At 38.6% G+C, this 27,413-nt stretch overlaps 2 protein-coding genes across 3 annotated transcripts in view; one reads left to right on the plus strand and one right to left on the minus strand.

Annotated features, from left to right (window-relative positions):
• Positions 1-27,413, minus strand: part of LOC138758643 (hippocampus abundant transcript 1 protein) — a 54,498-nt gene that overhangs the window by 10,141 nt on the left and 16,944 nt on the right. The window contains exons 2-12 of one of the 2 annotated variants that reach the window (XM_069927906.1): positions 18,097-18,192; positions 17,499-17,561; positions 15,343-15,470; positions 14,881-14,995; positions 13,636-13,854; positions 10,571-10,684; positions 8,800-8,871; positions 8,506-8,618; positions 4,920-5,017; positions 4,719-4,766; positions 4,300-4,343 (exon numbers count right to left, since the gene is read on the minus strand). In XM_069927906.1, coding sequence (XP_069784007.1) covers positions 4,750-4,766; positions 4,920-5,017; positions 8,506-8,618; positions 8,800-8,871; positions 10,571-10,684; positions 13,636-13,854; positions 14,881-14,995; positions 15,343-15,470; positions 17,499-17,561; positions 18,097-18,192 — 1,035 coding nt within the window. In that variant the 3' untranslated portion in view covers positions 4,300-4,343; positions 4,719-4,749. Of the gene's footprint in view, positions 1-4,176; positions 4,344-4,718; positions 4,767-4,919; positions 5,018-8,505; positions 8,619-8,799; positions 8,872-10,570; positions 10,685-13,635; positions 13,855-14,880; positions 14,996-15,342; positions 15,471-17,498; positions 17,562-18,096; positions 18,193-27,413 lie in introns of those variants that run through there. The other variant, XM_069927905.1, reaches the window with a different exon arrangement.
• Positions 11,891-13,594, plus strand: LOC138756472 (protein SET-like). The gene has a single exon (XM_069922957.1). It carries the CDS (start codon positions 11,977-11,979, stop codon positions 12,805-12,807), a length of 831 nt encoding a protein of 276 aa, XP_069779058.1. The 5' UTR covers positions 11,891-11,976; the 3' UTR covers positions 12,808-13,594.

A 27,413-nucleotide genomic window follows, 5' to 3' on the forward strand; every position in this document is an offset into this window, starting at 1 on the left:
GGACTGGACAAAAAAATGTTGATTATCCCTTCCGCTCCAAGATGCTGCCTGACCCACTGAGCCCCTTCAACTGTTTTTTTCCTCTAGACCAGCCATTCTCAAGAGGGACCCTTCAGCTCCTTGATGGCCACAGCAAATTTAAGAAGGGACATGTACTGAAATCTTTAATGGGGGAGGGGGCTCAGCAAGGTGTATAGGGGGCAAAGAAACTAAACAGGTTGAACATTTATTGAGGAAAAATACTACTACTACATTATAATTTACTACTACCACCATATTAGAATTTAGTGGTATTTTTAAGGAAGGGAATTGAACAAAGTTTATATACATATGACACTTTGTTGTTTATTTTCAACCCTGAGACTTCACTACCAACCATATTATCCTTGTTTGCTCAATATAGTCAGTTTTCAGGGTACAAATTAAATTTTGATGAATGAATTGCTACCCATTATGTCAATTTCCCTTTGAAAATAATCAAAGACCAGTTCAAATATCTGGAAATTACAATTACAAATTTATTAAAATAAAATTTTCATGTTTAATTTAACATACTAAAATAGCCATCAGGATGGACACCTTTGTGTAGGACTATGATTGGACGAATTAATTAGAATGAATATTTTACCTACATTTTTGTACATGTTCCAATCTTTATTCTCAAACCTTATTTTGATTCATTAGATTCAATTATTTCTTCATATACATGGCAAGGCAAAGAGCTTTGTACAAATACAGAGAACCAAAAGAGGGTTGTCTCTTCCAAACTTCAGATATTATTTATTGGGCAGTTATATACAAAATGTATTATTGTTATTGTAGTTTGATAGTTGTAGATCATCCTGTTTGGGTAGAAATGGAATTGAACTTTGAAAAATTGAAAAATCTAGCTATGTTGGCTTTTTTGGGCTTTTCCTTACCTTTTGAAACTAACAGACAATCTGATTATAAGACATGGATTAATTAAAAAGAAAATACTTCGCTGCAACCCTTCGTTGCCAAGCAACATGAGATTTTTTTTTCAAGGTTTGAAGCATTTGAATACAACCTCAAATTACCTACATAAATACGGAAAATTAACTGTTTTCAGAGCATTCCTTGCTTTGATGGGATTGTGCTTGACTGACATGGAACCAGCTTTCGCTACAAATTGCCATCCACATAGTTTTCCTTCCGCACCCCCCCAACCCCACCCCCAATCGCCTTCAATTCCAGGAAATAGGCGGGCAGGCCAAAAACTTGCTCCATATTTCTCAAATCCACAAGCTTGAAGTTTTCGTGGCTGTTAGTGAATGCTTGCCTCTTTTTGCTAGCTTTTATTGAAGGAACTATATTGTTTATTTTCCATAAAATTTAAGCCAATATTTGAGCTAACCTTTGTAAGAAGTGCTTTCATTTAATAATAGATAATTTTTGTTAATTTCATAAATAACTTTACCCACAAATTAATTTCTTGGCAAAAATGTTCGCAATAGTCTTTGCTACACCAAAGAGTTGGTAATACATCTTTTCTATGCTACCCCAAAATTGTTTCTAGAAGAATTGATGAGATGGCTTAGGGACATTGTAATAAAATGACTAAGTATTTTTCAATCCAAGAAATTCTCTTTACAATTAAATGAATCCACTCTGCAAGAGAACAATGCTCTTCATAAGGTCTATGCCAGATTCTGGAATGGAAACAAGCTGATGGAAGACCAGATGTTTGCCAGAGAATTAAAACAGATACGAAAGGACTGACATTTCTTTAAGAATGTCGCAAACAAGAACGGTATTCCATATGAAAAGAAAGTTAATAGTTGGATGAAATAGGGTTGATCATAACTGAAAAAGGTTATACCTTCGGCCTTTACTGTTCATTGAATCATTCATAGAAACATAGAAGATAGGAGCAGGAGTAGGTCATTCGACCCTTCGAGCCTGCTCCGCCATTCAACGAGATCATGACTGATCTTAAAGTGCAGTACCCCGTCCCCGTCTTCTCTTCGTAACCTTTAATACCCTTATACTGAAGAAATATATCTAATTCCCTCTTAAATATATTTAATGAACCTGCCTCTACTGCCCTCTGTGACAATGAATTCCACAGATTTTCACCACCCTCTGGGTAAAGAAATTCCTCCTCATCTCGGTCCTAAATGGTTTGCCTATTATCCTCAAACCATGGCCCCGGGTTCTGGATTTTCCCATCCTTGGAAACATCCCATCTGCATCCATTCTGTCCAGTCCTGCCAGAATTTTATAGGTCTCTATGAGATCCCCTCTCAATCTTCTAAACACCAGCGAGTACAATCCCAATTTGAGCAATCTTTCCTCATAAGTCATTCCTGCCATTCAGAAGGAGGATGTCTGTCTAAAAACTTCACTTACAATTGTCATATAGACTGCAAACTTTATAAAATCACATCCCCTTCAAGACCATCTATTCCAAAGAAAATGGTTTTCATTGTTATGTTGTACTCTGGGATACAATGGTTTCCATTCTTTATTATAATAAGCATGGAGAAAACCTCACTAATGCAAATAGATTTCCAAAACTATGGAAAAAGGATGAAATATTTTTCAGGACCTTTCCCTCAACGTAACTCAGTTGAATGTGGATTCAGTAAGATATTTTCCTTGACAAAATACAGGAACAGATGATATCACAACAAGAGGTGACCTTCGTCCATCACAAACCACTGCTCTCCAAAAATCTTTTTGTACTATGCGCATTCATGTTTCCTTCTTTCTACATGATCAATAATAATTTCCCATTTGTCTGTCCTGGAATCACAAGCAACAGTTGTTCTGCACAGAGCAAAAGCCTGGTTTTCTTTTCATGTCACCTAACAAATATTTAGTGTTTTTAATGTAGTCAGTAGGAGGAGTATGAAAAAAACCAACTAAACTTGACTGCTTCACAGGGAAGAAAGCCTATAAGCTTTGAGAATAGTCCAAGAGGCCATAGCCAAAAAAGGTTGAGAATGGCTGCTCTAGATTACAGCAGTTCCAGCCTCGTATCTCTTAAATCTATGCTTTCCCATTGTCCTCCCAGAGTGAATTATTTAAATGGTTCCTAATTTAGAACTTGTTTCTTTGATTTAATGCTGCAAATGCACGCATTTTTAGTGGGTGAAGACTGTGCATGTATGTTTTAGTAGGTGACGACCCAAAACATTTAAGAAACACTCGTCAACATGGATGCCTCATGGAATCCAATACCATAGCACCAAGCTCCTGCTAAAAGTTGAGCCTCAAATCAATTTTAATGGCGATAAAGGAGGAAGATGGACAAGTTTCAAGATGCATGCTTTTTGAATTTATTTTGTGTACATAAACTTTATAATAATTACACAATCTCCAAAAGATTAAAACAATACTGCTGGAAATTTGAAGTAAAATATTGGGTCAGGAACCATTTGCAGGGAAAAAGAAACAGCTAATTTTCAAGTAAATAATTTTTTCACTGGAATTAATACAAATCTGAAATATCAACATTCCACGGATGCTGTCCAACCAACTGAGAACATCCAATATTTCATGTTTCAGGAAATGTACTTATTTAAAAAATATACAAAATCAAGCACTTAATTTTAACAACTTTAACTCCTGTTCATTTTTAGCAATTAGTGAACAAATGTGAGAGACAAGTACAGGTACACAATCCTTTATCTGGAATCCTTGGGGGACAGTGTGTTCCGAATTTCAGATTTTTCTGGATTTCGGAAAGCCCACCTGAATTGTGCTGCAGCATCCAGTGCCCCGCCTGCCCGCCTCCCCCGACCGCTCGGACATCTCCCCCGATTGCCTCCTCCAATTGCCGGATTTTGGAGCTTTCCGGATTTTAGATGTCCGAATAAAGGATCGTGTTCTGCTTTTTGAAACACAATCCTGGGTGCATGAGATCAACACCAACATTTCCAGTTTCCCCACGATTTTGCTGCTATTCTGGGACGTACCATCTGGATTCTTGCCAATACCTTGACATACCTTTCTGAAAGCAAGATTCTCAGGACTAAACACAATATACCAGTTGACACCTAAATAGTGTCTTCTAAAAAGTACAACTTGACTTTTGCACTTTATTCTGTTAATTATGAAGTAAAAAAACCCAAGCAACATTTAAAAAGGTTAAAGTGACTATGACTGTGGATGATTTCAGAGACTCACATGTATACAGGTTATTTTCCTTACCTCATCTGTGGGATTCTGCATATTTCCTTTCAGAACTTTACCAGAGTTATCAACATCTCCCATTTCATTTAGTTCTACATGGAAAAGGTAGAACACAAATCCATACAGTGCTGGACCAAGGCCATTGCACAGTCCACGGATTCCTGTAATCATTCCTTGTACAACTCCTGCAGAAACAAAGATCAACTCAAATATCTCCATCAATCAAAAACTTCATTTGCATCTCCACCTCAGCTGTCTAAATCATTCAGTGAGAATATTTTTCTTCCTTTAGATTCCCCCAAAACACTGGAGTTTCCTATGGAATTTTTCTATAATTGGCAGTAGTATCACATCTAATTGACCATGTTTGAATTCAAGATAGATGTTAACCAATTGACTGATTATAAAAGGCTAAGCATTTAATACATTAACAGTAACATTCATGCAACCATGATTAGAAATAAAAACCCGGACATTTCTTCAATCTGTTTATATTCCCGCCACATCAAACCAAATCAGCCATTGAACAAAGATATACAGCATAGACATTCTGCTAGCACCTGCAGGTTTTTATGGCTTCTTCCAATCAAATTATCTTTCACATTCATCTGATGGGAAAGGAAATGAGAACAATAAAAGACAAATGCCTGCTGCTGACAATTGTTTAATATAAAATGATTCAGATTGCAACTTTTTGGAAGGTTTTAAAATAATTTTACTCTAGACAAAGTGTGGCTCAGAAAGGATGTGAAAATTCTTACCTTGTTGATCTGGGTCAGCATTCCTTGAAACAAGGGCACTGACTGCTGGGAAGGTAATGCTGGACATGGCAGCCACAGCTCCTGCTGCCCACATCATCCTGAAAGAACAACATACGAGCATTTGCTGCATTAATGACCAACATTAGGACAAGTGACCAGTATCATTCAAGTATCCCATTGTTCATACACCAACAGCATAACCAGACGTACTGGTGTCACTAGGGGAGTGCAGAATGGTGACACCAACATGAATCATGTAGTTTTGAATGCACGTGTTACAAAGTCAGTGCACCCCCCATCCCCAGTCAGTGCCACTGTCACCCCCACAGCATCTCTGGTATAGTATGTGGGGAAAAAAATGGAGTAAAGCAGCTGATGGAGAACATCGTTACTTGATTGTAAGAATCACCTCCAACTTCTCCAGTTAATTGGCTGTGCAGTGTCCCAGGATAGGAAGCCTTTGTATCATTTCCACTGGGTAACCCTTTACTAGGACCCTAATTGCATTTCCACTGAACTAATTCACCCCCAGGGATCGGAGTGTTCCACCTTCAACTGGAAACTGGCAACTTTCTGCTGTCCCTTTTCCACTGGTTTTATCAGCACGCCAGCTTTAGTAAACACCAGAGATACAAGTAAGGGAGAGGCAGATAATCCCTGGCGTGAAATGACGTCAATTGCCGTCAGCGTTCCGACAGTGTTCCTTTTCCACTGGACCCGGTCACAGTAAATTCTGGGACAGGGTGCCAGTGGAAAAGGAGGTATAGAATATTTATACAAACAAAAGCCTCTTTCACACTTGCAAGTGGTCTCAGGAATTAACAACCAATCAGCCTTTAAAGTGTCTAGTGTGAAAGGAAAATTGTCTCAACACCGATGTGAGATGACATCATCTTACATTAGGGATTGACAGCCTCAACCCCTAGTACAATCCCTAGCATCTGGAGATGCTGGCATTGCAATCAGGCGAGTGTAGAACGGGCAATAGCATTGTGGGACTGAAATGACCTAAGATTTTACTTGAGTGCAGGAACGTGAAGGAAAGATTCAAATGAAGGTATAAATTTTGCCAGAGGAAAGTTACAGCAGAAGAGAAATAAATAGCGATAGCAGACAATTTTTAAACAGTGTGGGAAAGTTGGTAGCCCTTTTGCCCTCCATGAATGCTCCATGCATGCAGTCGTGTATACAGCTCTTTCTCCGCCGCATGACATTTTTTTTTTAAAAAATAAATTTTTCGCACACATCCACACCATTGCCCCGCTCACCTCCCACCTGCATGGCATTCTTGGGGAGCAGGTCCACCATTGCTTTATCCCACGATATTTCGATATTGTGCACCAATATCGCAACCAACTTTCCCATGCTGATTTATTGTGTATGGGCAATAAAGTCCAGGCTCAGAAGTACTGATAATATCTTTCAAAGATTGGGTTTGAAGCCTTGGGAGAGGTTTTTGGTTTTTACAAGCAGAGAAGGAAAAACGATCTCTCCCTGAGAGAAGTCAGTTCTACAGTAGCAGTTGAGGCTGCAAAATGGCAAGCTGGCAGGCTTGTTAAAGACCTTATTTTGAATACTGGTTGTGAGTTCAACCTGTTCAAAACCCTTGTAGTCCTTACAAGAGGAAATGGTTGGCTAGAGTGTTTCTCCTAAAATAATAGAAGCAAGAGGAACTCTGGTGACCTGGAAGAGGAGGCTATCATTTGGAAAACTGATGGGGCAAGTTTTTTTGGCAAGATACTGAAATGATTGATTAGAGGAAATCAGTTTGTGTGTGTGTCCATCGAGCAACGAATATTTCTCTGAAACCAACGAGAACCTTCCTGAGTGGTAACCGTTTAACTTTAAGTACCAGAGCCTGAAGATTCATAAATGTTAAATTCTGCACACGAACAAGAATTGCCCGATACAGGTTAACTTGGAGAAGTGAGAAGTGAATGACTGGACTGTGAAACAAATAACTTTTCTGAACATATACACATTACATAGATGTGTGCTTAGAATTATAAGGAGGTTAAGTTAATAGTAATAAGTTAAAGTTTGATCTTGTTATTATGTTTAAAGAAAATTAAAAGCAACTTTTTTTTTTAAAGTAACCATTGTCTTGGTGAATTTCTATTGGTGCTGGGTTTTGGGGTCCTCTGGGGTCATAACAAGAGGTCTAAGAATATCAAGAACACTGGATGAAAATAGATCAAGGCTTTTCTGAGTGTCAGTTAGGTCCTTGCTGGTTACATGACTCAATGAAAGAACCTTAAAAATCCATCCGAGACATTGGTGTGACGGGTAATCTGACATGGAGGATCAAAGCACCTCACTGAAATGGAAGGATGTCAATGCAAAGAGCATTTAATCTGCTTCAGATCAAGGGGAAATCTGTTCATTCATCAAAAATCAGGTGTTCCAATACCAAGCAACATTACATCTGATGAGTATTCAATTCACTTTCAGGAGTTGGTATTATTTTCACTTTCATTATTCTTCCATCTCACCTGGACTCACCAGACCATAATGATGGAACATAATGGAGCTTATTCAATGCTGTTCACTGCTATAGCTCAGGTTAGAAATGAAGGAATCCATAATTACACAGATGCAACAAGTTCAAAATGACAGCTCTAAAACAGCTATTTTTAGCTCACTTTTGCTTTTCTTGGTTCAGCATTGCTCTTCTCCAAGATGACCGTGCTATTTTATATAACAATCACCACTGTTAAGAGATTTCAAAAAATTTGTGCTGTCATCTGCCTCCTAATACCCCATCTGAGCGTGCTTAGCTCAACTGTTGCAAAAATCCTTGCCAATGTTTCCATTACCTCTGGAAATGAGTAACCAATACACTTCGGCCTTGCCTATTTTCCATCATCTGGAAAGGGAATGCATTCTAAATTGCACAAAATCATTATCACTCTGCTTGCTAACCAACAGTTAAGGAATGCTTCCATTTTTAAACCCCTCATGTATCCTTCTGTGAGCTACTTCAGCCCTGTAACATTCTCAAATTTTGGCATTCGTTAATCTTACCCACCAAAAGTAATTGCCTAAGCCACTGGTGGAGCAAGCTCAAGAACCCCACCCACAAACACCTCTTTCTGGCTTTGAAATGGTCCTTAAGATCAAATTCTTCCACCAACTTTATGGTCATCTACCCCAACCTATCCTTTTGTGGCAGAATATGTTTGCTTGAAAGCACTCTTGCACTTTTGGCGGTCTGTTTTAAACAAGTGAAATGATCAAATACGACACCTTCATGGATAAAACTCAAGTTTCTCCCATATCCAGTTAATTGATATCATGCAACTGATCTAACTCTAGCAAATGCAATGATGCAAAACTGAAGCTAATTTGGCTATTTTTAAGGCACACAAAATTGTGCAGCCACTAAAGATGTATCCCATTAATTTCACATCTGTGCTATCTACTAGTGCCAAGAATTTTGAACAATATTTGCATCCCAAATCTCTTTAATTACTCTGGAGATTTTGAAGTCTAACAGGTTATTTGGTGCATCCACAGTGCAGGATGTGCAACCTGTTTTGTACAAAGAATATACGAGGTGATTCTTCATTCAAAATACACAACTTACCAGGGCTGGGACCCAAAACCATACCAAGCCAGCTGGAGAATTTGGAAGCCAAGGCCCAGGAGAATTGTGTTCTTATGCCCTATTGACCTCATAAGGACACCAAGTACCACAGTCTACAAATCAAAGAGAGAAACATTTACTAGCAGAAGACAAACATTACAATGATAGAAAACAAATCAGCTTCACTAATTCAAGTCATTTTATCCCATTCACTATTGGATTCAGTATTCAAGTAAATGGATCAGCAAGCACAATGCATTTAAAATACAGCTGCCACATGCAACATACACTTACTTGAGCTAAAATGGAAAGGATTCCCACAACTGCAATAAAAGCAGCTACAGTTTCTGAAGAAAATCCAATTACCTAGAGAACAAACAACAAATAGAACAAAGTCTGTGTGGCTTAAAAATACATTGTTTCAATGTACCTACAGCACAGAAAATGAACATTAGACTGACTTTGTGCACAAACCCCCTTTGCATCATTCATTCAGATCCATAAACAATCTACTCCCTTTTCTCTCAAGCATTTATTTCTTCACGTGCATACACTAACCTGCTTGCCACCCCATGGGATTACATTCCATATTTAAACCAATTTCCAATATTAATATTACAGGAGGTCATACTAGTTACTACCAACGCGTCTTTTAACTGCCTTCCTGATCAGACTTTACTCCCAATAAATCTCTTACTTTTGAAATCTTCCTTATCTAGTTTAAGGGCCTCTCTTGAGGATTATGAAATCCAAAATTACCTTAAAACTTACCAAACTATAAACTATTTCCCAAGGCTTACTGCCCAGACACGACAACCAAGTCTAATACTTAGACAAGTATTCTAATACAAGTATTCTCTAATACTTGGTTCCTCATTAGCGGAACTCTACATACTGCTTTTTTTTTTAAAAAAGACAGGTGTATTTTTACCAATTCCACCCTATACTGTACTAATTAGGAAAGTTAAAATTACCCATTACTACAAATATATTTCAATCTTCAATTTGCCTGCATATCTGTTCTTCTAACTGCATGAAGGGCAGAAAGTCTTTAACACAGAAACCATAATGGGATGCTTGACCAGTCATTCTTTTTAACAGAGGCAAGAAAGCAAGCTGAATTGGGGAAAAACAGGTTACTATTCTCCATTATGGACAACAGCCATTTTACACAAAGTCAAACAAAATTGATGGCATTCCATCAGAAAGATGCCAACCCATCAAACACTCAAGGCCTTGAAATTGAAAATTCAGGCTGGATTTGAAGCTGTGTCAGGCCTGACTCGGGTAAGGCTTCCATCTACTGTACCAAGCTAAAGCGATCAAGAATCACAACCCAGATGTTGACAAGAAACTGCACACACCAACGAGAGAAAGCAGTACAAAGTGAAACCAGCAAAACTGAATTTTACAAAATGATCTCTAACACATTACATTTATTACATAATTTGGAAATGTTAAATTCTCTGCACCCAATTCTCTTATTTGTGTTCTGATGAAAGATCAGAAAGATGAAGAACTAATTCAGTTTCTCTCCATGATTAATGTCTGATCTGGTAATAATTTCCAGCAATTTCCATTTTTGCATCCAAGTTAATCTATTTTGTAAAAAGTGGTATTACTATATTAACCAAAGTGTCCATTTGTCAACAAATCACCACAAAATAAAGACAGTTACAAAAAAGCTCAAATAATGACACCATTCCAGTTGGCTAGTGATTTCCAAATGCTCAGTCATAAATGATAACCATTTAAAATGTTTATGAGGAGACTCAATCACACATTGTGCATGAAAGCATAAGCTATGGTACATGTGCTACTGAGAAAGGATGGAAACTTGTCTTCATGTGGGCCTACAGGTTTCAAAGTCATTACCTGTAAAAAGGTGGCAAGTGCATCAAGTAGATTCATTAACAAGAACAAAAAGCTATGACATGCAGCACATCCTGAGGAAATGACATCTGGGTTACATATTCCATGAGATGAGAGAAGGGAAAATAAAACTGCAATTACCCATGTGCATTCATTTGGATTGAGAAATGTAAAATTTTATAGGACTATTTACCTGTCTGAGATAAAGAAAGAAACTGGAATATTGGCCTGCTTCAGGCAGGTACGATAGAAATACTGTAATACAGATTAGCAGAACAGTCGAATCCTGACCCACTTTCTTCAAAGACTGGAACAAAGGAAATAAAAATCAATGAAGCTGACAAACTGAGCCAAAGGACACTTCACGATTCACTACTCAACAGGAATTTCACCCTCATTGGAGGTGGGTGTGGATTTGGATGGCAATCAAGATAAATCCACACCTGGCACACGTTCCCTCCCCACCACACCCATATACTTTGTACAATCACTTATCCCACAGCATGGGATACTTTAAAATTCCCAATGATACAGCATAGCACTTTCCCCTCTTGTAAGAGTATCATGAGCCCAAATGGATTAACTATTTTTTTTGAGTTGGGAACGGGGTGAAGACGAGGACACCAAAAAAAAATTTCAGAGGCCGCAAACTGGACACATTTATATACAGTAAAATCCCCATTATACAGCACCTACAGGGTATCACTGGTGCCGGAAATGCAAATTTTTCTGGTTGCCTGAGGCTTCCTCTTACGATTAAAAAAAAACCCAGAAAGCTGAAGGAACTCAACTGGTCTTTTCAGCATCTATAGGAGACAAAGATATATTGCCGACCTTTCAGGTGTGAGCCCTTCTACAAGGAAGGAGCAGAATAATCCAGAAGCAGGAAATCTCAGAATTCAGTCATTGCTGGCTGGGAGAGGAGTCCAGATCAATAAAAGGTTTTAGACTGTTAAATGGACATAAGAGACGAAGTAAGAATTTATTGTTTGTGCAAAAGGGGACAGAATGGAGAGTGAGAGAGCTGAGGGAAGGGGGCCAGCATTTAAATAAAAGCCAGAGAAGGCAACATTAATGACATCCAGTCCAGTGCATGAGACCACGGCCAGAGATGTTAGCAAGGGAGTGGGATTGAGAATCAGTGACTGGCCATCACTGCTTCTGTGGCACGACCAGGGCATTCCATTAGTTGAATGCTTGCTTCCCAAGGGGTTGTATCTTGCTTCAGAGAACATTTACTTTTACAATTTTAAACTTTTATTTAAAACTTCATTTATAAAAATATAAATATTTATTTTGCCGATTGAGTTTCTGGTTGATTGCCTGCCGGATAATAGGGATCTTGCTGTATTTATATAGTGAAGATGCAAGGTAGCTTCGGCAGGCAAAATGGGAGGGTAAAGGAAACATTAAGAATCAATGACTGGGACTGGGCTCGAGCGTTTTTTTTTTACTGTGGCAGAGGCACGAGACCCACTCTGAGCCTTCGGGGGGGGGGGGGGGGGGGAGACCAAAAGAAGGGAAGATTCAATAAAGCGCGAATCGGAGCATTTCATCTTTTTTTCCTTTTTTTATTTCCCCCTCTTTCCTTCTTCCAAGATGTCGGTCCCAGCGACAAAGATGAGTAAAAAAGAGGTGAACTCGAACCATGATGGAGCAGACGAGACCTCAGAAAAAGAGCAACAGGAAGCCATTGAACACATTGATGAAGTACAAAATGAAATAGACAGACTGAATGAACAGGCAAGTGAGGAAATTTTGAAAGTAGAGCAAAAATACAACAAGCTACGCCAGCCATACTTCCAGAAGCGGTCAGAACCCATTGCCAAAATCCCCAATTTTTTGGTGACTACGTTTGTCAACCATCCACAAGTATCTGCACTTCTGGGAGAAGAGGATGAAGAGGCAATGCATTATCTGACAAGAGTGGAAGTGACAGAATTTGAAGATATCAAATCAGGTTATAGAATAGATTTTTATTTTGATGAAAACCCATACTTTGATAGTAAAGTTCTATCCAAAGAGTTTCATCTGAATGAAAATGGAGATCCATCATCAAAATCAACAGAAATCAAATGGAAGCCAGGAAAGGACCTGACAAAGCGCTCCAGCCAATCACAAACCAAAGTGGGCAGGAAGCGACAACATGAAGAGCCAGAAAGTTTTTTCACCTGGTTTACTGATCACTTGGATGCAGGTGCGGATGAACTGGGAGAGGTTATCAAGGATGACATCTGGCCGAACCCTTTGCAGTACTATTTAGTTCCAGACATGGAAGATGAAGAAGGGGATGGGGAAGATGAAGATGAGGAAGAGGAGGAAGGTTTGGAAGACATTGATGAAGAAGGAGATGAGGATGAAGAAGAAGATGAAGAGGAGGAGGAGGAAGGGGAAGAAGCAGAGGAGGAGGAGGAAGGTGAAGATGACTGATCTGTTTGCTGTTGACATCATCTCTTCCCCCTACTTTTTTTCTTTTTAGTCCCTGGGAGCAATTTACTTTCTTTTTGTGTTCAGTTTCCTTGTTCTCCTGAGGTCCTTAAACCATTATACAAAATTGGGATGAGTTACGTGCGCAAACTACAGTGGCAATCTCTTTCTGCCATTTTCCATGAACTGATAAGAATTGTTCTACCAGTTGATCAGCACACAGAACTCCATAGTAATGTGATTTGTATTTTTTTTTTACTTTTAATTTTAACCTTACCACCACCAACACAACCACAAATTCCCTCTGCTGGAAGCCCAGAACTTCTCAATCTTTGTGCTGTGACCATAGATGATTTTGAATAGGCTTTTTTCCTACCTGTTTGGCCCAGAGATTACACTGTGTTTCCATGTGATGTGGACAAATAGCAGTTACCATCAAATCCTTGTTTCCTTCTCTCTTGTAACAAATTCGGGTATGATTGAGGCATCTGGGGTAGATGCAGACGGATGGGTTCTAATGGGTGGGTTTGTTGGATATTTTGAGGATGTGGCTGTACTTAGCATGTTGATGCATTGTATATTTTTACAACATCCTGTGCAACCAAAGCCAACACTTTTAAATATTAATTGATTTGAGCCCCACAACATAAGGTGACAACCTGTAGAATCTTATTGAAATCTACATTCTCTAATGTAATTTTTTTGTTTCACTGGAAAGGAAAATTGCTCAGTTTTAAACGTTAAAAGTGTACAAGTTGCTTTGTTACAATAAAACTAAATGTGTACACAAAAAAAAAGAATCAATGACTGGTGAATGAATCAGATACTTACTGCAAAAGGATCTGCTTGTTCCCATGAAATTGGTGCTCCCCAAGAAGCAGGTCTCATCTTCTCTGGTAAAGATTCCGGCACAGCCACAAGAATAAAACAGATGTCCAGCAAGGCAATGGCAGTGGCAAGAACTACCACCAAATTATCTCCATATGCCCATGACAAGTACGCTCCAATAGCTGGGCTGGTCACAAGACTAGCTGCAAATGTTGCAGATACCTGCAATTGGGAGGAAAAGGTTGTACCTGCTTTATACAAATCAAAGCAGAAGTAGGTAATTCATTCCCTCATGCCTGCACCCACTACTCAGTAAAGGCATTACTTAAATAAAAATATTAATATCCTAAAACATATAGATCTGTTTGGAACATACAGGAAATGAGTTTTCGTAGGGTTAAGAATTATAAAACCTCATAACATTTCAGGTGGAAAAAAAATCTTTTTAAAAATCACTGCCCTGACAGGCCGCCTCTCTATTGTAATATTTACTCCTGCATCTGTACAGGCAAACACAATCCCTATATCTACTTTTGCAAGCTCTAGACAAATTTTTATCTTCCACTGAGATCATCTCTCATTTTTATAATCTCTTTAAAGATGTTCAAGTCCAACTGCTTAATACAACATAGCATCCATCCCAGAAATCAATCTGATGAAGCTTTGTTGCATTCCCTCGATTCAAATTTGCTCTTTGCTAAGGTAGGGATACCTACCTACAGTATTCCAAATGCAATTTTTATGAGGGTCATACATAATGCAAGTTTTTATTCTCTACTCAAACAGTAGACCTTAATTACTTGTAATTCAGACAACCAGGTTTTTATTTATATAGTTATGGCAATTATTGGATGAGAATATCTAGTGTAAATTTTGCATGTTTGCTTATTAAATTCTTTAGCTGAGAGGGTAAAGTTTGTATAAACCTTCATTTAACCCTCTCAGCTAAAGAATTCATGAGCAAACATGCAAAATTTACACTAGATAGTCTCATCTAAATAACTGCAATAGATTTTGACAGCCGGGCAAGGGCAAAACGTCAAAGGCATGAAAGCCTAAATGAGCCATTGCCTACAAGCTTCAAGATTTCATGAAAACAAAACTTTCTAACTCAGAAGAGTAGTAGGTAGAAAATGTCTTTGATCAACACATCAGTAATTGTGATTAGACAAGGGTTCCTGATGGTTAAAAACCCAAGCCCCACAATAGAAGGGAATCTTATTTTCAAGCAACAGTTTAGTGACTTACAAGTCCATAAGCTGTGCTCCTCTCATGCTCCTGAGTTATATCTGCTACGTAGGCAAAGATCACTGAAAACGTGACTGCAAATACCCCAGACATGGAAATAACTGCAAAGTACCACCTGCAGAGAATAGTTTAAAAATTATTGAATATTGGAACACAAACACAAAACATGTCACTTAATGAACTATACCCAAATTAGTGGTATATCACATATTTATAACTAAAAAAATTAAATTACACCAGCTTATACTACATGGAGATAAGATTAACACTTCTAAATATTGGCTGGTGATTTTACTTAGTTCAATTTGACAATGCCCATCATGTTTCAATTGTGGGTAATGGACCCATTTTTGTGAATGAGCAGTTTGTGAGATTTTGCATCTCCATCAACATCATGACTGAAATGTCTTAAATGGACAATATGCAACAATAAGTAGTAAAATGCATCAACGCAAAACTCACCAAGGGCTTATTCGCATGAGAGGAATTGGGGCACAGGTGAAGAATACAGTTAAGAGAAGAAAAGATTTCCTGCCCCAAACATCCGATAATGCTCCAATGAGAGGAGCACTGAGAAATGATAATATTCCCTGGAGATCCAAACAAAGCATTAGAACTCGAGACTTCGTTCATCATTACAAATCAGCCACAAGCCAAGACAGTCACAAAACCAGACACGTGCAGATTTGGCAAAACCAAAATACATGTGCACAGCAGCTTTGTTGACAAGGCAAAATATGCCAGCACAGAACACACTTGCAGGAACTTTATTGGGCTGTTTTGTCAGTAAAAGTGAACCATGCATGCAGGTGTGTCACAAGAAAGACATTCATATGCATTAATCAAATGTACAAAACAAATTTTTCACACATAGAATACAAGCATGCAGCAACTTAATTAAACTAAAACAGCTAGAATGCAATCATAGAGGGGATTTGTCAGAAATTATAAAGGGGTTACCTATTCACAGAACATAATTGAATAGCTGCTGTCAAGACCTACCAAAACAGCACAATTGTACACAGAAGATGTGCATACATGCAATGGTTTTGTTGCAGAAAGCAAAACAAGCACAGGCAAAGTGGGTTTGCTGGGATAAATTTTTAAATTGAATAAAAACAATGTGGGAAGCACAGAGCAGATGAACTGGCAAGTGAACCAAAAACCTTCAGAGACAGCCAACTCCCTGAAGGATGTTAGCGATGAGCAAAATTACTGATGTGGGTACAAGGGGAATCTAAGTGACTGAAATTATATTTGTTTTAAAATAGCCAAGAGCATCAATTGCAGCTCACTTCAGATAATCAAAGTCAGTCTATTTTAAAGTGATTTTTTTTTTTAAATATAAAAAAGGATCTTTAATGTCCCCACCTGATCAGGAAGATCAAGCAGATGACTAGTGAATTTACTTTGTTTTAAATAGAAAAAATCTTTATGAAATACTTCTTTGGAAGATCAGCATTAATATCCATTACTAAGTGCCCATAACAGATTATTTTGATCCATTTCTCTTCATAGATGTGCCAAGAAGAAGTTTCAGAATTCCACTACAGGTCAATAGAAAAAAAATGCCTATTCTTCAAGGAATGTCTAGAGGCCCTTTTGTAGAGTAAAAATGTGTGTAAAAGGCTGAGATCCTCCACCCTCACTTCGCTCACCCTACCTACATAAATGCTCTGGGAGCAGCTCCAAGATGCCGACCCTGTTTCTTCCAGGGGGTAGGCCCAATGATCATGCGCTCCACCTCACTTCATAAATGTACAGTTGCTGCAAGCAGCTGGCTTGGGGTGAGCTGATAATGTTGCAATGATACAGCCAGCCCAGGACCTAGTCAAGACCTGCATAGATGCTTTCACATTTCAGCATTATCCCTCTTAGATGAGAGGTCATCATTCTGAAGCCTGGTCTACGTCCTCTCCACACAGCTGTTAATTGTCCTGCCCAGCCTTTCCAGCTATTCTTGCCCTCAGAACCTTCAGTGTTTTGTGTTCATTGCAACACCACCAGGTTGATTTCACAGCTCAGAGATATGGGGCTTGGGGCTACAGTGTGCTTCTGTGGGCAGGCCTGGTGCTCTCTGCCCAAATGATGAAGCTGTGGAGAGGGCGAAGTCACAGCGATGGACGCTGAGGAGCCACCAAAGGTGGCGAAAGTGCCCAGGAGCAAGCAGAGGAAGACAATGTTGGATAGGGGTCAACCTCATATTGGGAAAGCTAGATTTTTCTCTAAAACAGATTTGGTCGGGCAGATGATCAATGGCCGACTCGTTGCCCATCATCCCACATGCAGCTGGAACCGGTCTGTTTCCCAGAGTAGTTCCAGTTGTGTGGAGGATTATGGGTAACAAAGACAGCCATTGCTCACCGCACACTTATGTGGTTAGGTTGATGGGCGGCACCACAGCAACAGTTGGCCCACCTACATTGGCTCCGGACGATGCATTGAGGTGCCCCTCAGCCTTTTAGGGCTGCTCTCTAAAAAGGAATGTGGAGATTTTTCTTTGACGATGGAGCTGGCCTTGAAGTGGAGGCCCTCCATAAAAACACCTCAAATTTACCTACACTATGGAACAGAGCAAACTTTGCTTCCAGGTCAAGTATGCGATTGCATTTTCTTACCTTCACCCCATGAATAAGTCCATTCATTAGAAATGTATGCTGAGGAAATGTCTGGTGTAAAACCTGAAGAAAAATGACATTACAGGTTGAAATTATTATAGGATTACAAAATTAGCCATCAGTTGAGAACTCTCGCTAACCTGCTTAGATGTTGCTAGTACCAATCTCACAAAGGAATGGCCTCTTGAAGCCAGGATGAAAGCCAATAATGCCTCCATATTGATTAAGAGGGTCATTTATTTTGGTGCTGCCATTGTCTGTATGAATTTAATGTCAGATACTGTCCAGTAATACAGATGTAATACTTGTTTCATCACATTACATTTTTCCTACTGCCCAGTTTTCACTTTTGAAGTTTCATGCTATATGCACATTTGCAGCAATCAACAGCCCATCAGTATTCCTGTAACCAATTGTACGAACAAAACATGGGCAAGAATTACTCACTGGTTGGTTCCAAGCATAACTATCAATGTATAGTGAATGCATCGATGAGAAACCAGAAGGGGCAAGATTAGTCTTGTCTAATGAACTTGCGCACTGAATCTGTGGGCAGGACACCATTTTAATGAAATGTAATTGTGCAAGTTATACTCACAGTAAGCATTGGAGTCGTCAATAATCCCCACGCAAAGAATTCCAAGAAGATTACAATCACTGCATGGTAGACACTAGGCTCACCTATCCCTTGTGGCTGTGAACGTGAAGGAAATACACCCAAATCAATTCAGAGTCACTACACATGTTTAAACATCAGATCAAATAGAATTGCTTGGTCAAAAGAAACAACATCACCCTACAGACGGAAGGTCTGCTGCTTGAAGGCCGCATCCGGTCGTTCACCCTGCAGACGGAAAGTCTGCTGCTTGAGGGCCGCATCCGGTCGTTCACCCTGCAGACGGAAGGTCTGCTGCTTGAGGGCCGCATCCGGTCGTTCACCCTGCAGACGGAAGGTCTGCTGCTTGAGGGCCGCATCCGGTCGTTCACCTTGCAGACGGAAGGTCTGCTGCTCGAGGGCCGCATCCGGTCGTTCACCCTGCAGATGGAAGGTCTGCTGCTTGAGGGCCGCATCCGGTCGTTCACCCTGCAGACGGAAGGTCTGCTGCTCGAGGGCCGCATCCGGTCGTTCACCCTGCAGACGGAAGGTCTGCTGCTTGAGGGCTGCATCCGGTCGTTCACCCTGCAGACGGAAGGTCTGCTGCTTGAGGGCCGCATCCGGTCGTTCACCCTGCAGACGGAAGGTCTGCTGCTTGAGGGCCGCATCCGGTCGTTCACCCTGCAGACGGAAGGTCTGCTGCTTGAGGGCCGCATCCGGTCGTTCACCCTGCAGACGGAAGGTCTGCTGCTTGAGGGCCGCATCCGGTCGTTCACCCTGCAGACGGAAGGTCTGCTGCTTGAGGGCCGCATCCGGTCGTTCACCCTGCAGACGGAAGGTCTGCTGCTCGAGGGCCTCATCTGGTTGTTCACCCTACAGACGGAAGGTCTGCTGCTTGAGGGCCTCATCTGGTCGTTCAATGGCAAATACTAAGTGGTCAATACTCTTGTGCCAGCTTCAGTGATTTTCACAAATCAGCGATCTCTCTTGCTATACATACGAATAGCTTAAGTAGTGAGAAGGGAGAGAGCATGCCTGGTCTAAAATTATCAATCCCAAAAGGTGCTGATCAAGTTAGTGAATTAAGTACCCAGTGTACTGTGGGTTTTCATAATCAGGTGGGATAGGGTTGGAAAACAGAAATACTAGTTTTCACATTTTCTAGCACAATTAGAACACAAAGTTCATGTTTGCCCTTTGACAAACTAATGATAATTTGTTCTTCATTCATCATAAATATTTATCTCCCCCACCAGTAGTGAACCATGGGTGCATTCATTGTGCACACCGACAAGAAGCATTACAGCAACTTGCTAAACATTCTCCATCAGCCCATTTTTGCTCCAACTGTGACAAGAGCAGTTAGGTTATTATAAAGCTCCTCCCCAAATCATGCATTTAATCTTGACATGGAAATACATCATCCTTCCTTCATTGCTGAGGAGTCAAAATTTTGATATTCAAATACTTTACCGTAGGAAATAGGGAAAACATTAAGGAATATCTCTCAAGTTCTTGAAAAATGAGCAATATGGAGAAACAAACTGTCAGAAGAATTAGTTTTGTACTAATAATAAATTGTATGGGTCTTAATGTTTCTCATCCTTTACCATCCAACACAATTCTTATTCTACAATGGTTGCAGCACCTTGCATCACGAATCTCATCTCCAAGTGAGAATGCTTCGTCCCACCATGGAATCCAAATTTGTTTCTGACACTATCCACAGAATAACATTTCAAACAAAAGAATGATGTCCAATATCAATTTCTGATCAACTATTCATTCATGTCATTTGCACACATGCTTCACACTAGCTGTGCAATTTCTCACACTAAGGCTAAGCTCCAAGTCATCAGTGATGCTTTCACTCAAACACAGGAGAATAGGCCTTACAACCAAGTATCACACAGGACTAGGGCATATCAAGCCCATACTGACTACCAATAATTACTCATTTACATGAATCTCCTTTACCAGTTTTCCACTTCTTACCAATTCAAATCCTTACCAGATCATTCTTGGATGTTGCAAGAATACTCATTTCCACCACTCAAGCAGCATTCCAGATTACATCCAACCCAAGGGTGGAAGAATTATTCCTTTTACTCCCCTCCAAAACTCATCCCATCCCTTACCCAAAACACTGCAAGAAAATTGACATCTGCCAGCCTGCACTTATTGCATTAGTTATCTAACAATTCTTACTTTCAAGGCTCAACACCCATAGAGCAGGGGGCACTACTTGTCAAAGGCAGATATCAATAATGAAATTCATCACTGCCTTCAATGCACTAGCATAGCCTTTGGTCAATAAAGAAAAACAGGTAAAATTTGAAGATCAAGACCTCAAACCTGGCACAACTCTTAATACATCAGACATATGACTGCCCATCTACATGTCTGAGTACAGGAGTACCAACTAGAGTCATGAGACAAATATCACCAATGCCATTTCAGCAAAAATAAATGTTATTCTGTGCTGTCATAAGAGATAAACAATCAAACAAAAGTCAGATAGGCTTAAAACTTCCTTGAAGAAATACATCTATGTCGACTCCTAATGATGTCTGTTCCAGTAATAGCTTTGTGAAAACAAAAAGCAGCATTCCCAATGGTACCAAGAACAGAGCTCATGCAAAGACACTGAAGTGGCAGTAAGAGTGGAGCATTTCAAACTACCCACCACACTTTCTAGTCTGCCACCACTTGCTCCATCTACAGTTCACACATTGGGCCTCAAGCTACCATAGTACTCATACCAGGAATGGAAGTTGGCCATCCCCAATCCTGAAGAATGCCATGAAGATAAGTAATTTCAGTGCTACAATCAATTGGCACCAAAGATTCATTTTATAACTTTACTCAGATAGCTCACGTTCAGCAGTAATACTGACAGTGTTATTAGGTTGTTACAACCCCGACTAAATGCAGATGAATTCGAAATTCTCTCCAGACAATAATTTACTATTTAGTCCTGCCCCAAATTCTAGAATCTATAAAGCACCAGATCAATGCTAAATTTGTGCATTAAAATGCAGTGCTGATTACAACCCTATATCCATTGTTTGACCAAGCAAAGCTTCTAGGAAATTCAGTATTCCCATTTTCAATGGCAAAGCCAAGTCTGTCAACTGCAACCCTGATCACAATGTATTCACAAAACCATTCACGTTAACAGGTTGCATAGAACTAAATATAATGCAAGCAACTGACTTGATTTAAAAATTATAAAATGCAAATAACTATTCAGTTTTTAAGCTTCAACTGTTTTTCTTTTAAACCTTAAAAATGCTATTTTAAATTTTGAAGCCTGTATTTCCTCAGTTTAAAACACTCATTTTCTTAAGCATCCTTAATCACAGACTAATCATTAACTAGTTTAAGGATTTTTTTTTGATCTTCAGCCATCACGCTAGTATGCCGGAACACCATGGTAACTGCAGATACAAAGCAACTTAAAGCATGGGTAAAAGACCATCTGTTCTGTCCCTGCAATAAGTTCAGATTCAAGTACAGTAACCACTGAATAATTTATTCCCTGCACCAATCAGTATAGGTTCTGCAAGTGTAAATGTATCAGTGGCCAATACAATTGTTTTTGAGATTATGCATACCTACTCTAGGAATAGGTCTGGAGCTACAAGTTTTTAAATTATTCAGGTCATTGGAAGCATTATGTTGTATTGATCTTTTATCAAATGGAATGGGAATAAAACATGAATGTAACCAGTATTTTATTTTCAGTAGCTTCATGTTCTTGCTATTTTCTACAATAACTCAGTTTATGGTTTTTGTTTGCCTGTACTCCAATAAAAACATGGCACCACAAACCAAGCACATTAAACATACAAAAAGATTTTTTTTATAACAGGAGAAAAAGCAATTCACCAGTGCAGATCACATGGAGCCAAAGATTAATTTTTTGCATGAGATAAACCAACATGTAAAAGGTGCTTCATAAGAGTTGGGGAGAGCAAGGCATAAGGCGTGGGGGAAAGCAAGGCAGAATGGGAGCACGAAAGAGAAATACATTCTTAAAATATATGCAGACCTGTCATTTTCCCTACAAAGATCAGATATTCCCAAATTTGGTTATGAGAAATAAAATTGTGTGCATGTGAGTGCACACAACTTCAACATAGTGATAATATTGATAATAATTAATTAAAAGAAAATTTGGTCTGGAAAGTATAGCAGGCTAGATTTGAAAAGTGAGTGAAATGGTGGAAGAGGAAAATTGCCACAAAAGTAACAAAAACTTTTCTTAAAAACAGCAAAAGATGCACAATGAGTAAATACTTCAAGGAAAGGAAACGAAAGATGTGAAAGAGCTTTGAAATATTTTAATGAAGAGATACAATTAAAAACATGCCTCAGAGCTTTGAACAGTCTTTCGAACCAACTTCCCATTCAACATTTTCTCTTCCCCACTTCATCATGGCCCATTCCTTCACAAGCAAAGATGAATACTGTGCCTTGTAGCTCTTCTGCCCTCACAGAACTTTTTGTAGTTGTTGGCACATTGTCATGTGCCGCTGCAAATCACAGAATGCCATGCAGTGCGATTTTTTGCTCTTAAAAGGTAAGAAATTCTAAGGAATATCACTGCTAAGTAATTTTTCCCTCTACTTCCCCAGGAGGTTTGATAGGACATCAGAAACCCTGGCAAATTTCTAGAGGCATGGTGGAAAGTGTGCCAACTGGATGCATAACAGTCTGGTATGGAAACACCAGTACCCCCTGAACACAAGTCCCTCCAAAAGGTAGTGGACACTGCCCAGGACATCAAAGGCAAAACCCTCTCCACTACTGAGTACATCTACAGGGAACACTGCTGTCAGAGGGGAGAAACAATCAGCAAAGACCTTCACCACTCACACTGTTCTCACTGCTACCCCTCCACTATCAAACTCAACAACAAACACAATCAGGGATTCATTCAAGGACTCTTACTTGTGAACTTCATTGATTTTCTTTGTTATCTCTATTGCACAGTTCACATTCATTATATTTAGTTCTTTGTTTACATGTACAGTTTTTTTGCACTACCAATTAGTGGTAATTTTGCCATGCCCACAGGAAAAAGGAATCTCAGGGTTGTACGTGATGCATTCTGACAACAAATCTGAACCCAAACTAACCTTTGCTGAACCTTCCATTCTTACACATTTCTAAGAAACTTTAGCAGTCATTGCTCTCATTTTATTCATATTTCCTTTCCACACGGGAGACAGCCATTTGACCCATTGACCATGGCTGCTCTTAGAGCAATCCTATTCCATTATTTTCCTCAAAAATCTCTGTCCATCACCCCCATATACCTTTATTTCCTTGCCACTGACCTACACTATGGAAATTTATAGGAACAATGGCTAAAAATCAGGATCAAACCTGGGGTTCTGAAGCTGGACTGAAGCTCATTTCAGTTTAGCCAGCCCTTTTCCTCTTTATACAAGAACTTTTACTGTTTTATATTTTGTGCCATCTTTTTTAATAATCTACCTTCCCTTTCTATATTGATCGCATTTCCAATATCTCCCCCTCCAATTTTATTTTTCCTCATCGACTCTTCAGTCCATCTTTATTGCAGTATGTGCTGTCTGCAAAATGCACTCATTTATATATACCTTTTTAGCACCTCCCAGACTTGTAATTTCTACCACCAAGACTAAAAATTAACACCCAGATTTCCTTTCAATGTACTCTATCTCAACTTGGAAATATCAGCATTCTTTCATTGTAAGTAGATCTGTATATTGCAACTTTGTACTCAACAGTACACAGCCATACCAAAACACCCCCCCCCCCCCCCTCCACACACACACAAAGTCTGCAGCAAGTCAAAGAGTAACACACCATCCACTTAAACTTCCATTTCAGTTGGACAATACAAGCGTGCCTTGACATCAGGCACGTTGTATTATACCCAAAATTCAAAACTAACAGGTTAATCGGACAGGCAGCAAGGCAATTGGGGCAATAAAACAAAATTATAGCTCAAAAACTGAATGCACACATTATTAATTACGATGAATGGACATCAACTTGAAAAGATACTTTTTCATCTCTACAATTGCTGTCTGACCTGCTGATTATTATCCACAATTTGTTTTTATTTCAGATTTCCAGCATTCAAGGAACACCTCTACTTTTAGTCTGAGAAGATTTGGCAAGCCATAAAATATTCTTTCAAACTTTCACAGGTGGGGGCACTGCAGAAAGTATAGGAACAGGCTCCATTCCATCATAGTCTGGTTTAGGAATCAAGTGCCCAGGAACACAAAGCAAAAAAAAAGCCAGGTCGATCACAGGTTCGGATCTGTCATCCATGGAACACACTTATGTGAGGTGTGCTACATCAAGGTGACAGCCAACACCATAAAGGACCCCAATCTCTCAGGTTATTCTCACATCATAAAGATTTTCCACCTCTTCTCTGTAGTTCAACTCATTGTTGTTAATAAGACCAACTACGTTGTGACATCAGCAAACGATGAAGCTGTTGGAGCTGGCCTTGGCATTGCAGTAGTGGGTCAGTAGCATGAACAGGAGTGAACTGAGCATACAGCCCAGAGGTTCACCAGGGCTCCGCATGAAGGTGGGACATTCTGCTGCCATACAAGATGGACTGTAATCTTTCTGTTAGAAAGTTTAGATTCCAGTTACAGAGAGGGCTGCTGAATCCTACCAAGACAGCTTCACCACCAGCCTTTGGGAAATAATCGTATTAAATGCTGAGCTGAAGTTGATGAACAGCAGCCTGGAATATGAGGCGTCATTCTTCAGGAAGATCAGGAAAGAGTTAAAAGCAAGGAAAATATCAAACTAAAAGCCCGTATGTACAAAGTTGCCAAGAACTAGAAGATTGGGAAAACTTTAAAAAGCAACAAAGAACCACAGCGATCAATATAGAAAGGGAAGGTAGATTATTAAAAAAGATTGGCACAAAATATAAAACAGTAAAAGTTCTTATTATATAAAGAGGAAAAGGGCTGGCTAAACTGAATGTCAGTTCCTTGGAAGTATTAGGTAACGAGGAAATGGCAAAGCTTTAAACTACTATTATAAGTCAGTATTCATGGTGGAAGACATGTCTACCATGACAGAGGTTATGCATCCAATGGGAAATGAGGACTGGGATATTAGTTTATTAGTAATCTGTAATTTAGCCCTGACCTCATTTATCTCTCTCCTTTTGGTAAAAAGTGACCAGAGAAACAGATAATGGAATGTTGTGTCAATATTTTTAAAACTAAATTGCTTTGAAGATTGATGTGAAGGCTATTTAAAACGATACAGCACCACAAATTGAAACAACACACACATTTATACTATTCCTGTAAATTTAATTCTTGATAGGTGCCTGTGACTCCAGCACATGCTAGGTGGAGCCACAGAACTTTCCTGCAGCTTGCAAATTAAATTAGGCCCTTTCCAAATATTAAGGTTCAGATTAAAGACTAAAGGAACACTTTCATCTAATGCATTTAATACAATTACTTTCCTAATAATTACCCAATTGTTCAAAACTTTGCTATCCTACACAAATTTGAGCTGAGCTTCAGACAACTGCTATACCTGACAACCAAGACCAACCAGTCTCTCCTCCTAGTGGAAGTTTAGTTTCCCTCCTTTGCTCTTACCAATCCTTTGCTCTTACCAATTCTTTATTCAGCTTTTTTTTTAAAACCTAGAAGCTTTTGGCCATCTATTAATTTCCTTTTTTTTTAAACTTTATTTATTCGTTCAAAAAACAAATATGACAGATGCAGCAGTTAAACATGAACATTTGTTTTTTTTATATATATATATATAGAAAAAAAGAAAAAAGGACCCCCTCCCCCCTTTCAGCCAACTCTCCTAAGGAGAGCTATAAGAAAAAAATATTAAGAAGTTAAATATACATATTGAAATCTAGTCAATATAAATTGAAATATAAATATTCCGAGTATAACAGCCACTTATTAATTAAAAAAATATAATTATCATGCGAAACATATGCAATTTTTACCATTATTAAACAGTATTTCATCTCATTATGCCATCTATTAATATCAATCATATTGGTATCTTTCCACGTACTAGCAATACATTTTTTGCGCTACGGATAAAGCTAAATATACAAAAGCAAGCTGGAACTTATCTAATCCCAAACTTTTCAGAGGTTGCAAACTACCCAATAAAAATACTGTTGGATCTAAAACTATTTTAATCTTATACAGGTATTCTAAAAAGATTGAATTTTCTTCCAAAAAGATTGTATATGTATGCATAACCAAACAGCATAAAAAAAGTTCCAACCGTATCACCACATCTAAAACACAAATCTGATTCATTAAAACCATATTTTTTAATTTTTCAGGTGTTAAATATAATTGATGTAAAAAAAATTGTAATTAATCATTGCATAACGTGCATTTATCAATCTAGTTACACTATCATAACAGATATCTAACCAATCATCTTCCCATTTAATTTTAGATCTATCCCAACCCATTTTATCCATACCATCCTGTAATATTTGATACATATGAAATATGACCATTCTCTGGTACCTTCATAAGAAGTCTCAAATTTAGTCATTTTAGGTAAAATCATATCTCTACCAAACACATTACCAAAGATTGAATTTGATAATAAAGAAATCAATACCAAAATCTTCCCTCATCTGATTAAAAGATAAAAACGTACCCTCTTTAAAAGAATCTCCCAAATTTTTCACACCTTTAAATCTCCAATGCAATAAACTTTGATTATTTATGGAAACAAAAATTAAGTTGATTATTATACAACGGAGTCAAGGCCAATAATTTACCCCAAGAGCCTATCATTTTATTTTTCTTTATCCATAACTTCATTAAATGTTTTAGTATAGGCACATTATATTGTTGTAACAAATTTATATTCCATCTAAACAAAAACAGATGTATTTAAAATTCAGAAATACTTGCCATCTCAATTTTAGCCCAACTGGGAGGCAGTACCAAATCCATCAATGAACTGATAAATTTAAGTTGGGTTACTTCATAATAATTTTGAAAATGTGGTAAACGTAGTTCCCCCAACTCATATTTCCAAGTTAATTTATTCAAAGCTACTCTCGAAAATTTACCCCTCCATAAAAGCTCCCTAACCATTTTATTCAAATATCAAAAAAAATTATCAAGTAAATACAGAATAGATTGAAACAAATATTGTATACGTGGAAAGATATTCATCGTAATTGTATTTATCCTTCCCATTAAATTAATAGGTAAATCTTTCCATTTAATCAAATGTTTTAATTTTTTCATTAATGGAGCATAATTTAATTTATA

Source organism: Narcine bancroftii, chromosome 3 (genome assembly GCF_036971445.1).
Source record: "Narcine bancroftii isolate sNarBan1 chromosome 3, sNarBan1.hap1, whole genome shotgun sequence".
In the NCBI taxonomy this organism is placed as follows: Eukaryota; Metazoa; Chordata; class Chondrichthyes; order Torpediniformes; family Narcinidae; genus Narcine; species Narcine bancroftii.